This window comes from Scylla paramamosain, chromosome 12, assembly GCF_035594125.1.
Source record: "Scylla paramamosain isolate STU-SP2022 chromosome 12, ASM3559412v1, whole genome shotgun sequence".
Taxonomy (NCBI): Eukaryota; Metazoa; Arthropoda; class Malacostraca; order Decapoda; family Portunidae; genus Scylla; species Scylla paramamosain.
The window spans coordinates 418,871-431,781 of NC_087162.1; the positions used below are offsets into that span (position 1 = coordinate 418,871).

At 45.2% G+C, this 12,911-nt stretch overlaps 1 protein-coding gene across 4 annotated transcripts in view; it reads left to right on the forward strand.

Moving 5' to 3' along the window:
- Positions 1 to 12,911, forward strand: part of LOC135105491 (protein Skeletor, isoforms B/C-like) — a 123,433-nt gene that overhangs the window by 86,806 nt on the left and 23,716 nt on the right. For all 4 annotated transcript variants that reach the window (XM_064013625.1, XM_064013623.1, XM_064013622.1 and 1 more), the window contains 3 exons: positions 2,596 to 2,751; positions 9,033 to 9,114; positions 12,428 to 12,539. In XM_064013625.1, coding sequence (XP_063869695.1) covers positions 12,450 to 12,539 — 90 coding nt within the window. In that variant the 5' untranslated portion in view covers positions 2,596 to 2,751; positions 9,033 to 9,114; positions 12,428 to 12,449. The remainder of the gene's footprint in view (positions 1 to 2,595; positions 2,752 to 9,032; positions 9,115 to 12,427; positions 12,540 to 12,911) is intronic.

A 12,911-nucleotide genomic window follows, 5' to 3' on the forward strand; every position in this document is an offset into this window, starting at 1 on the left:
TTTTCGTTACATCAGTTCCTTGCCTTAGTTGATCAGGTTTGTTTATTTGTTGGGCGCGTGAAGATATATAACTTTTCTAGTAAAGCTTTATTTAACTCTTCCCATTTTCATCTCCATGCGTACCCTCTCCCTCCCCTCACTCCTCATTCAGCTATATTTTCCTTCAGAGTCGCCATGCACTCCTCTTCCCTTGCACCCATTCACATTGTGTGGAGTCGCATTTCGTACAGATGCCACCCCACCATCCCCACTCACTCCTCCTTTTCACTCCATTCACGTGCGGTGATTAATATTTCATGCAGTCTCCCTCATCGTCATGCACTCCTCATTCTTTCGCCCTATTTATATACAGCCCCATATCATGCAAATACCATCATCCCCATGCTTCTCTCCCTTTTTACCCATTCACATCCTCCCCAATGTAAACTCCCATTCCCCGTTCAACTTTCTCTTTCTCCCCTTGTGCCCCACTTACATGCAGTTCCTTATCCTCCACACCACCCCATCATCCCACTCGCTCTTCCTTTGTACACCATTCACATCCACTCCCATGTATACTCTCCCACCCCCATGCACCCTCCCCCCACTCTTCCCAGCACTCATTCTCCCGTGCTGTTCCATTCCCTCTCACGTCGTCCCCCTCTGCTTGTCCGGCACTACATCCCCTTCCCCTTATATACTGTTTCCTCTCTCCCCTTCACGTCGTCCCTCAGTGCTTGTCCCTTCCCATGTCCCCTTCCTCTATATACTCTCCCGTTTCCCTTGTCCTTCTCGCGTCGCCCTCCTTCCTTACCCCTTCCCTTGTCCCCTTTTCCTGTGTGCTCTCCTCTTTCCCCTCTCCCCTTCACGTCGTCCCTCTCTGCTTGCTCCGCCCCTGGTCCCCTTCCTTATGTGCTCCCCTCTTCCAGCGACGGCCAGGTATTGAGCTCAGCATCACCATGGCAACTTCTCCACGCTCGTCGTGCCCCAAAAGTTTAAAAGTTTGCTGCAAGAATGAATTTCCTTCCCGAGAGAGAAAGAAAGAGAGAACGCTTACTGGTAATCTCTAGGATTTTTTTTTCCTTGTTTTTTTTTTTTTTGTTAGGGCGTTGAAATGTTATCGAGGTGTATATTTATTTATCTGTCTCTCTCTCTCTCTCTCTCTCTCTCTCTCTCTCTCTCTCTCTCTCTCTCTCTCTCTCTCTCTCTCTCTCTCTCTCTCTCTCTCTCTCTCTCTCTCGATTTTTTTGCGAGGTACTTTTTTATTGCTTTTTTGTTCTGTGATTTTTATGAAAAGTGAGTTTTTAAGAATTAACAGAGAGAGAGAGAGAGAGAGAGAGAGAGAGAGAGAGAGAGAGAGAGAGAGAGAGAGAGAGAGAGAGAGAGGGGGGAGGATGGGGGAAATTATTGATGTACTACGTATTTGATGCAATTTGACACTGGCTCGGATTTCATAGCAGGGTACACATCCTCCCTCCCGCACCCCTCCACCTCTCTCTCTCTCTCTCTCTCTCTCTCTCTCTCTCTCTCTCTCTCTCTCTCTCTCTCTCTCTCTCTCTCTCTCTCTCTCCATTACCCGTGTCTCTGTGGCTCCGTCATTGGGCGCCACTTCCGCGTGTTCCCGCTAATAAGCCAATTAGCGCGGCGCCGCGGCAGTACCAGCAGGAATATATACAATAACTAAATATTTTTCATATGAGCCTCAGTAGAGAGAGAGAGAGAGAGAGAGAGAGAGAGAGAGAGAGAGAGAGAGAGAGAGAGAGAGAGAGAGAGAGAGAGAGAGAGAGAGAGAGAGAGAGAGAGAGAGAGAGAATATTCATTTATCACTCATCATTCTAATTTGTTTGTTGTGACCATTTCGTTTCTTCTTTCTTATCTTCTTATTTCGTTTTTCTTCTTTTTTTTTGGTTTTCTTCTTTATTTAGTTTTCTTCTTTTCTTGTTCAGTCTTCATTTAATGCACTGGTACCACATGTTGAAGAAACTCTTGTCACAACCTGAACAAAACACGTGGACACAAATATTAAAAAAATAACAATAATAATAAATAATAAGATGATAAAATACTCACAGCAAAGCAAGGTAAGTGATATTCCAGAGTCTCAAGGATTTCTACGTGAGTGAATATCATCAGGTATAGATTAAGTTACCTAAATAAACATAAACAAACACCTATCTTTGTTTTTTTTTTTTACTTAAACATTACACAGATAAGGAATAGAAAACCATCAAATTACAAAGTTTTTTTCTCTTAAGCTAAAAGTAATTACTGTTCTGCATCGTCTGTTTTTAAAAGCATCATTGGAGACACACATAAACAGACAAGCATAAGTCGCACCCATGAATAGCCACTGACAGACAGACAGACACTGAGGTAGACATTGCTTCGGGATGAAACGGTGTCTTCTGTTTTTATCTTCTCCCTGTTATTTTTCTCCTCCACTCTTGTCAGTAGCGTATCGATTCATCTGTCATGCTCCTTCTGTTCCCTTTTCTCTTTCTCTTCCACCCCCGTCTTTCATATACTTTCGCTCTCTCTCTCAGCCAAGACCACCACCACCAGCACCACCTCTACTTACCTTCGCTCCTAACATGCATTTCCTTCCCCCTCTCACAGACACCTTTGGGCAGCAGCAGCAGAAGCGGGACCGACGGAAGGGAGCGTACATAGGCCAGCTACAGACGCTCCAGCACGAGGTGTCGGGCAAGGTGTGGGCAGTGGACGAGGACAAGCTCTTCATCGAGAACTTCACCTTCGACGGCAGGAGTCCTGGTGAGTTTACTGTGTATCGTCTCTCTCTCTCTCTCTCTCTCTCTCTCTCTCTCTCTCTCTCTCTCTCTCTCTCTCTCTCTCTCTCTCTCTCTCTCTCTCCCTCTGTGGTAAGCGAGGAGGAACTCAGCAATCAAATAGAATGAATCCTCTTGGGTATAATCTTAAAATATCCCATAAAGGAAAAAAACTTCCCGGGATCAAATTGAGACGCCGAGCAGCGCACCGTCTCTCGCAGAACGTTCATTGTATTCCCGAGCGTGGGTCTCCTCAAGGCAGCCAAACCTATCACCGCCCCATTAAATTAAAGGATAAAAAGACAAGATAAGCGTTCCCCAACACTCCCGAACGTAGGATGGGGACACGCGACTGGGAGTATTGGTGGCGAAGGGGAGGGATCGGAGAGGAGGGAATGGCCACTTAGGGAAATGCACTTCTAAGAGCATCTTTGAGAGCGCCTCTTTAAAAGCTCGACCCGTGAGAGCCCTCGGGTGGAGTAGCTCATAATAACAAGGCGGGGCGAGGCGCAGCGACCCTGAACTAACCTTTTGAGAACACGCAGAAGGCGGCGGAGGCCATGAGGAGGATGCCGACCCCCGTAATCAGACTAATGGAGTAGAAAGATAGAATTTAAATCACGGAGCCCCGATGCCTTGTTACAGATCCGCCGCCTGTGTGGCAGCGCCGCGGCTTCTCACCCCAAGACAGCAGAGGGAGGAAGCCTTAGCGCCTCGTAGGAGATCGCGGCCCGGGACACAGTGGTCACCATTTAAGAGCCTTGAAAAAGGGCTGGAGGCGAAGCTCATTAAAGAGTTTGGTGATTAACTTGGCCAGCAGCGCGCAGTTAAGGCGGGAAACAGACAAAAAAAACAGAAGATAATGTGTCTTTAGGATTCGTTCAGCGGCGAGCGTCATTGATCCCTCCGGCTGCCGGCGATAGGGCGCTTCTCCCCAGCTTAAAATCGATAAAGATCATATGATTTCAAGGGAGTTTTCACCCTTACACCAGTAGCAGGTGCCGTGTGTCTCCGGCTTGAAATATATGAACCACGAACGAAAAGACGAGAAAGCTGCGCGAGGCTCTGTGGGTCTCGCGTTTCCACTCCCTGAGTAAATCCTGTTTAGGGACTTTCTCAAACAGGGATTACATCAGAAACCTCAGATTTCAGGTATGAGAAAACCTCACAAGAAAACGACTCTTTTCAGCGCCCCTCCGGAGGAAAAATTAGGACGGCGGCCGAGAGAGAGAGAGAGAGAGAGAGAGAGAGAGAGAGAGAGAGAGAGAGAGAGAGGGAGAGAGAGAGTTGTGTTTTGGTGGTGCACATACTTGCATAATAAATTCAAGTGTATTCATAGTTACAAATAAGTAAACTAACTCGGATATTAATGCATGATTCTCTCTCTCTCTCTCTCTCTCTCTCTCTCTCTCTCTCTCTCTCTCTCTCTCTCTCTCTCTCTCTCTCATCCCTCACCTGGTCACACCTGGATGGGGCGTGACTGGTCTTAATTTCCCGGCTGAGTCCCCCGCGCCACGGCTCTCTGCAGCTTGCCACTCACTCCTTCATTGTCTCGTCCGCCGCCCCGACATGCCTCATTCTTACTCAGCATTCATTGAGTCAGTCCATCCCATCAATAGTTTATTCACTCTTCGCCTCAACTTTCCATCATCCCGTCACAAGACTCCCTCGCGTAATCATTCACTTTCTCAAGGTCAAGGAAGCGAACTCGTCTTTCTTTGCCTCCGTCATTCATCCATTTCCATCTTTCTCTTCCGGTTCATCACTTTTTCCATCGCGCATACTGATAAGAAATGAAGAAAATAAAAGAAGAACAACTACTACATTAACTATAGATACTAAACACTAAAGAATTTATGAATTTAAGGTATATTTATTTCTTATGGATGTCGTAATCATTGCATTTATTTACCTAAAAGCAAGAACTGTCGCGTCTTGAAGGTAATTAGTGGTGATTAGGTTTTTGTGATCGAGTGACAGGTCTCAGTCCCTTCCTGAGCCATTATTGAGATTAAGGAAGAAAGGGGGAGAAAAGAGAAAGTAGGAGGGGAGAGAAGAGGAGCGGGAGGCAGAGGAGGAGGAAGAGAGAGGGAGGGATAAATGGGTTAGTGTGTATAGGAAAAGGTGCAGGAGTAATGTTTGTGTTGTTGTCTTGCTTGTATTCTTATTGTTTTTTTCCTGTCACACTTTCATTATCTCTGTACTCCATACTCCACTCACTCCCTCACCTACCCACCCTTCCGTCTACACCTCCCTCACCTACACATACCCACCTTTCCACTCATCTATCCACTCCCTTATCCATCCACTCTTACCTCCCCTCACCTATGCACTTCCTAACTACCACACTCCATCTCCCCTCGTCTCTCGCACCTCTCCAGTCCCTCTCATCTTCTCCATCTCACTCCAGTCTCGTCATATCTCCTCTACACTTCCACATCCCACTCCTCTCCTTCACATTCCCCTCCCCGATCCCTCACCTCTCCCCTCTTACTCCTCTCACTAGTACTCCTCCCTCACCACCACCACCACCACCACCACCGCCATCAACTCCAAATATTAAATCTCGCTATCCTCTTCAGATTGAAAACCACCACCGCCTCTTTTACCTCTCCACGCCTCTTCCCTCTCCCTCCCTCTCCTCCCCCCTCCAAGCTCTCCCTCGTCTCTCCCCTGCCTCTCCCTTTCTCCCTCTGCCGTGCCTCCTCCAGTACGTAGCGGCATCACCTGCGGACCAGAAGTTCGGCAAACAAGTTTATCAATAGAGAATCTCAAAAGTTTGGTGCCGGATAGTTAACAAGGGTTGGAGTGAGGTAGTTATCTCTCTCTCTCTCTCTCTCTCTCTCTCTCTCTCTCTCTCTCTCTCTCTCTCTCTCTCTCTCTCTCTCTCTCTCTCTCTCTCTCTCTCTGATTCTTTCTTTGGATTTTCCAGGTAAGCACTTTCTCCCTCTCGTGTCTTTCTATTTTCTTTCTTTCTTTCTTTCTTTCTTTCTTTATTTATTTATTTATTTATTTATTTCATTTTCTCCCTCTGTCCATCTATCTGTCTATCTATCTACCTATCTGTCTATCTCTCTGTTTATCTATATATCTTAATTTCTTTCTCGTTAGTTTATGGTTTAATTTTCTTAATTTTTATCTTTTTTTTTCTCTCATCTCCCACTTTCTCTCCCTCCCTTCCCTTCACCTCCCTCTCTCCTCTCCATTTTTCATTATTCTCTTCCATCTACGCTTTTAATTTCGTCGCGTCGCCCCTCTTAATCCCAAAGCCTTTCCGCTCCTCTCGCCGCCTCCTTGTGACTCTCTCTCTCTCTCTCTCTCTCTCTCTCTCTCTCTCTCTCTCTCTCTCTCTCTCTCTCTCTCTCTCTCTCTCTCTCTCTCTGCTCTTTTCTCCCTACCTTCCTCCTTATCTTACTTTCCCTACCTCCATTCCGCCCTTCCTCCCTCCCTCCTTGTCACCCTTTCTCCCTCCCCCTCTCTCTCTCCCTCCCTCCCTCCGCCTCTTTCCTCCCCTTACATTAGTTGAGGTTATTAGATTAAGAGGATCAAATTGATTCATGTTTTCGCCATTGCAGGTGACAATATGAGTCCGAGTGCTCTCTCTCTCTCTCTCTCTCTCTCTCTCTCTCTCTCTCTCTCTCTCTCTCTCTCTCTCTCTCTCTCACGGGAATATGGAATCAGATTGAGGTTTCTAGACTGGATGGTTCGCATGTATAGAACGTTTTTATTCTTTTATTCTTTATCAAGTTATCAGCATCAGTTTATCTACAGTCTTAATGTTTATTGGTAGCAGGTTGGACTTCCTCGGGTCTTTAGTCTTACGCGGGAATGGCATGCCTGAACACTTCTCATCTCAGGCATTAGTGAAGCATTAGTGATTCAGCTTATCTATATTTTCTTTGAGCTCCAGAGGTCTTTTGCCTTTAGGGGAATAGGATAACTATAAAATACACAAACGGTCTCGAGAGGGAGTGATTCAGTCTCATTTTTATATTCTTCTTTGCCTTTCCAGGATCTTTCGGCAATTAGCAGGAATAAAGCAGCTGAACACGAAAGCTCTGAAGAAAGATTGTTAGACGAATACTTGGGACTTGTTAGACGAATGCTTGGGACTTGTTAGACGAATACTTGGGACTTGTTAGACGAATACTTGGGACTTGTTAGACGAATACTTAGGACTTGTGTGGGCGAGGAGTGACAATCTTCGTAGCTTCACATGACTGATTCAGTGTCATTTTTATAGTTTCCTTTGTGTTCCCAGGTTTGCCGTATATTGGAATAAGAAAACCTAACTCTCTGACAGCACTAATTCAGCTTATTCTTATATTTCCCTTTCATTTGCCACATTCCACGCTGCTTCTCTGTTTGCCGCTGGTTTGCCTCAAGCCTCCAAGTAACTTAAGCGTGATAAACGGGACTGTCGATAGGGAGGAGCCGTCGCCTGTACTATCCTGCGTAACCTCACTTTCTATTTGCACTTTTGTTGATATGGTCGTTTTTTGGTAACATTTAGAGTATAAGAATATAGTTTGGATAGACACATAGAGTAAAAAGAGAGAATGAAAGATTAAATTTGTGTTGTCTAGGCTACAGAACTAGTTAACAAGCTTCACTACAAAAATAAGCATTTTAAAAGTAAGGGATTGTGGGAAACGATTGTCCAGCAGTGAAACTTAAAGTCCAGTCTCCAAAAATTCGCCGTCTTATTTCAACTACTTTTACAGACTCAAGTGGAAGTTATTATGGTTTTCAAGGACGTTTTCTTGATTCTAGTGATAGTTTGACAAGGACTCTTCATTATCACTGGGACAAGCACCCATCAGAGCTAGACTAATGATCGCTGCCGTCTTTCAAAAGTGAGATTATTTTATGCTCTTTAGAACAAAAATTCTTAAAATCAGACAATATTCTTTAAATTCCTCGCATCTAACGTAACCTGAGCCATTTAAAGCAAGTATAATTTGGGGGTCTGTACCAATACAAGTGACGAAGTTGAAGAATTCTCATAATAACTTAATCTAAGCCATTTAAAGTAAGCATAACTTGAGGTCCGTACGAATGACGACAGCAAAGAATACTCATAACAGCACGTCATATTTGATACGCCTACCACGCAAAGGTTTTCAGTCTTAAGGAAGGTATTAGAGATGAGACAAGACATCCGGGTGTTGGAGTGCCAGTGTGTGGGGAGATGAGATGAGGAAGGGACGTAGAAAGACTGATGGGGAGAGGAAGGAAAGGACAAAGGCAAGGAGTAGCGAACAAAGCAGAAGTGTTTGGTTGCAGTTAATATAAGTATGGAGAAAGTTGATGAAGGAGTGAACTGAGATGAGAGAGAGAGAGAGAGAGAGAGAGAGAGAGAGAGAGAGAGAGAGAGAGAGAGAGAGAGAGAGAGAGAGAGAGAGAGAGAGAGAGAGAGAGAGAGAGAACCTGAATTACTTCTTTGATGCGCGGCTTCCCCCTAATACTTGCTAACTGTTGAACATTACACCAATTAGCTCAAGTTTTATCCGCTTTGGGGGAAATTCAGAGAGAGAGAGAGAGAGAGAGAGAGAGAGAGAGAGAGAGAGAGAGAGAGAGAGAGAGAGAGAGAGAGAGAGATTACTACAGGTGAGGGAACATTTGGAGATAATTAAATATTTTGTACATTCAATACAGAGCAGGAAATGAATTAATACAGCGGTAGACACTCGCTGCCGCTCTGCTGGTTCACAATTGGTCCGAAAGTTGCAAACATTTCCCTTCATATAAATGTCCCAATAAATCAATAATTGTGTTAATCGCTTAGCAACTCACTATTGGATTCTATCGGTAAGAAGAAAGAAAAAGAAAAGAAAAAGAAAAAAAGAAAAAGAAAAGAAAAAAAGAGGGAAAGAAAGAAAAAAATTGACAATAGATCTTGATATGGTTAATATATAATTGTAAGTCATTACTTTTCCAATGAGACTATGAAAAATGCATCTATAGTGTTTTTTTATTTATTAATTTATTCGTTTTTTTTTTTTTTTCATTGCTGCCTGTCAGTAATTTTCTGTATTATTTCATCTGTGTATGTGCAAGTGTCAGTGAACTTTTCTCTCCACAGCACAGAAAACTAACTGGGCTTTGTAATTACGTGCAGCTTTCCCTTTCATCTATTTGCTTTGATTCTAGCACGTTAGATCACACCACGTTTGGATCTGTATGCCTGACCTTACCCATCCTCACCTCAACCTCTCTTAACTTGACCACTAACAGATTATGACGTGGCGTGCATTCTTCCCACAGACACCTTCTTCTGGATCGGGAACGGCAGCCAACCCAACCCAAAAGGCCACTTGGTTCGCTACCCGCTAGACTCACCTGACGAGTAAGTATTGTATTCACCCTCATTTCTCACTCACGCTTCAGTTCACATTTCTCGTCATGTTCTTCATCTCTTACGCAGATCTCATACGTATAACCTTCCCTATTGACGCACTGTTCGTATGTGGTTAACCTTATAGTGAGTCTTTTTATAGTAGATAGGCATTAGTTAAGGAGGTTACGATGAACCGCGGTCTTCGTTAAGGCAGAGATCGAGGGAAAGGTTCTGAGAAGGGGGAAGGCTGTGCACCGAGGACGGGAAGCAGAGAGAGAGAGAGAGAGAGAAAGAGTGATGGCCGGAGCAAGGGAATTAATGTCTAAAGATATGCACGACGAACTACATGAATAATAGAAGTAAAGAAAACCTCAACCTTTCTTCTTTATTACGAGAGGAAAATGTTGACATGACTGGCTACATTGACATAACCTCGTGTCGCCGACGGTCACGGTTGAGAAGTGAAGGGAACACGACCTGTCCTGGATGTGAGAAACAGCACACCAATAAAAATGCCTTCCCAAGATAATGCAATGAAAAAAGGCCACGGGATATCAGAGGGCATCAGGTATTTCGCAAGGAAAGGAAGGAAAGAAGGCCGTGGGACAGAGGCAGGATGACGGAGAGGAAAAGTTAAGGGGCGTCGGGGGAGCAAGTGGTGAGGGTCTAGCTCTCCCTGAGGGACCTGTTAGACAGATGGAAGGAAGCTGAGGGATTACCACCACAAATAATGACGTCGACTGTTACGACGATTGTCTATTGGGGCGAGATGAGATATACGAGTATACACACACACACACACACACACACACACACACACACACACACACACACACACACACACACACACACACACACACACACACACACACACACACACACACACACACACACACACACACACACACACACACACACACACACACACACACACACACACACACACACACACACACACACACACACACACACACACACACACACACACACACACACACACACACACAGAGAGAGAGAGAGAGAGAGAGAGAGAGAGAGAGAGAGAGAGAGAGAGAGAGAGAGAGAGAGAGAGAGAGAGAGAGAGAGAGAGAGAGAGAGAGAGAGAGAGAGAGAGAGAGAGAGAGAACTATACTCCCTTGCTTCTTTCTGTTTCGAGGACTGTAGAGTTCATCAGAAAGGATAGACAGATAAATAGCCAAATTGAAACATTCTTTATATTCTAGTGTAGCCAAGTAAATCCTTCATGGACAGCTTTTATTTCCTCGAGGGAAGGAAGCTTCTCGTTACATTGCTCTACGCCAGACTTCAGGAAACTTGAGCTTATCTCCACAGGGTTTCAGTGCCTCTCCAGTGCCTCCTCACTCCTGCCTTTCCATACCCATTGTCTCATGCCTCTCCCTGCTATCTACTCCCTTGCTCAGTGGCGCCGTGCTTCCGCTCCTCTCAGCCTAAAATGGAATTCCCCAGTGCCTCGTTGCTCGGTCTCCCAGCAGAACCAGAGTACCTCAAGCCGGCTAATGGAGCTGTGCATTGAGGGCTGTACAAGTCAAGGCCGCCTTAATAGACCCCATCCAAGATCCTCACCTTTGAAATTAAACACCCAAATGTTTATCAATGAGGCTCTTTTCACCCTGTCTCTTCGAGCTTTCCTTCTTTTTCTTTCCTTCTTTTCGTCCTCACTTCGTTTTGTTCGCTGCGTTCTCTTCTCACTCCTCTCGTCCTTTTTTTCTTTTTATCTTTTCTTCTTGGACTTTTTTCTTTTTCCTTTTTTCTTTCTTTTCTCTATTTTTTTCTTTCTCTTTCTTCTTCTTCTTCTTCTTCTTCTTCTTCTTCTTCTTCTTCTTCTTCTTCTTCTTCTTCTTCTTCTTCTTCTTCTTCTTCTTCTTCTTCTTCTTCTTCTTCTTCTTCTTCTTCTTCTTCTTCTTCTTCTTCCTCCTCCTCCTCCTCCTCCTCCTCCTCCTCCTCCTCCTCCTCCTCCTCCTCCTCCTCCTCCTCCTCCTCCTCCTCTCCTTCCTCCCCTTCCTCCCTCCCACCACCACCACCACCACAACACACACGCTGTAGCGGCAAGGAGTCAGAGCAGGGCAGAGGGCGAAGGAGTGACGCAAGAGCCAGACAGGCACGTTCCAGACTCTCGCTAGGCTCATCACGTCTGTCACGGGAATGCATCTTTAACCTTTCATGCGAAAACCGGGACAGAAACTTCACCAAAAGCGCTGTCGGTCACGGGTGGGCTTGTCTGGTGAGCGAGGGAGGGACGGGCGGCGGAGCTCAGGGACAGTAGTGGTGACAGTGGCGGCGGTGGCGGCGGTGGTGGCGGTGGTGGCAATGGGGGCGGCTGGAATGGCAGGAGAATCAATATTCCAAGGGTCGGGGGATCAGGGAGGGATTTACTGTTAATGTTCTCTCATCTACTGAACGGATCACCGATAGTGGACGTTTTATGCAGCCGCCGCACCGCTCCATCGCCCCCTCTCCCAGACCCAGACGCGCTCTCCCTCCTATACTCTTGTCCTTACGTACGTACTTACACCCCCTCCTCTCTCCAATTGGTGGCGGGAACACTCTGTTTGGTTGCCTGGTGATACTCGTACTCTTTACTTGCTTTATTTGTCGCTTACACTTAGAAAATTCGTAGTAAAGATTGAAAAAAAAACGACATAAAAAAAAAAACATTGTTTTTATTAATTTCATACGTAGAAATCTTTGGAGTCTTCGCGGATGTGCGTAACCATATTACTGTTTTTTCACTATTTTTCATACAAACTTTACACAGTCCCGATGTTTTTTCTCTGGGCTGCAATTTTTTTTTTTTTTTTTTCGAATTGCTGGCGACTCAGAGGCCAAACATGACCCAGCACAGCCTGCAGGGGACGGTCTGGGCCAATATCCCTCTGGTGTTTACTGAGACCTCCTCCTCCTCCTCCTCCTCCTCCTCCTCCTCCTCCTCCTCCTCCTCCTCCTCCTCCTCCTCCTCCTCCTCCTCCTCTTCCTCCTCCTCCCTCTTTCCTATCTCTTTCTCTTTCCAATAACTTCTTCCCCCCAACGTCCCACATCCAACACAAATGCTTAGAAGTAATACGAATATATACACTGTACATTAGCACAACGAATCCAGCATCCGTTATCTATCTATATGATTTCTTTTATAAGATATCTTCAATTTGATTTCTTCTGTGTCCAATAATTAAAATACTACTACTACTACTACTACTACTACTACTACTACTACTACTACTACTACTACTACTACTACTACTACTACTACTACTGCTACTACTGACAATGACAACAATAATTCCCTTTGTGTGTGTACCCGCAGGAAGCCCGTTCAGCTTTCCGAAATGAAAGGGCAAGACATCCTACTGCACCTGCCGCCTCGCCTCAAAATCACCGACATGGACTGGTTCTCGGTGTGGTTCCGCAGGTTCACGGTGAGTCCATCTTGGCTTGTGCACGGAGATGCCAGCTGGGGAGAGGGAAAGGGAAAGGGAAAGGGCACTAGTAAGGTGTGTCCTGGAGGATATAGGAGTTTGTTTAGGCATACTAAGATGGTGTGATGATGGAAACTCTGCATGCTTGTTTTATTGGGGAAGTCTTGACAATGTAATATATGTGAATGCATGTAGATAAAGGACACTGTTAACATGTTTTCTAGAGGGCATTCAATGTTTATTTAGATATAGTGGGATGGTTTTATATTAGGAGACTCTCCATGCGTGGCTTCCTGGATTAACTCTTGAATATATGAGGACGTGTCTGGGTAGAGGAGAGGGAAAGAACATTTTTAAGACCTTTGATCTTTT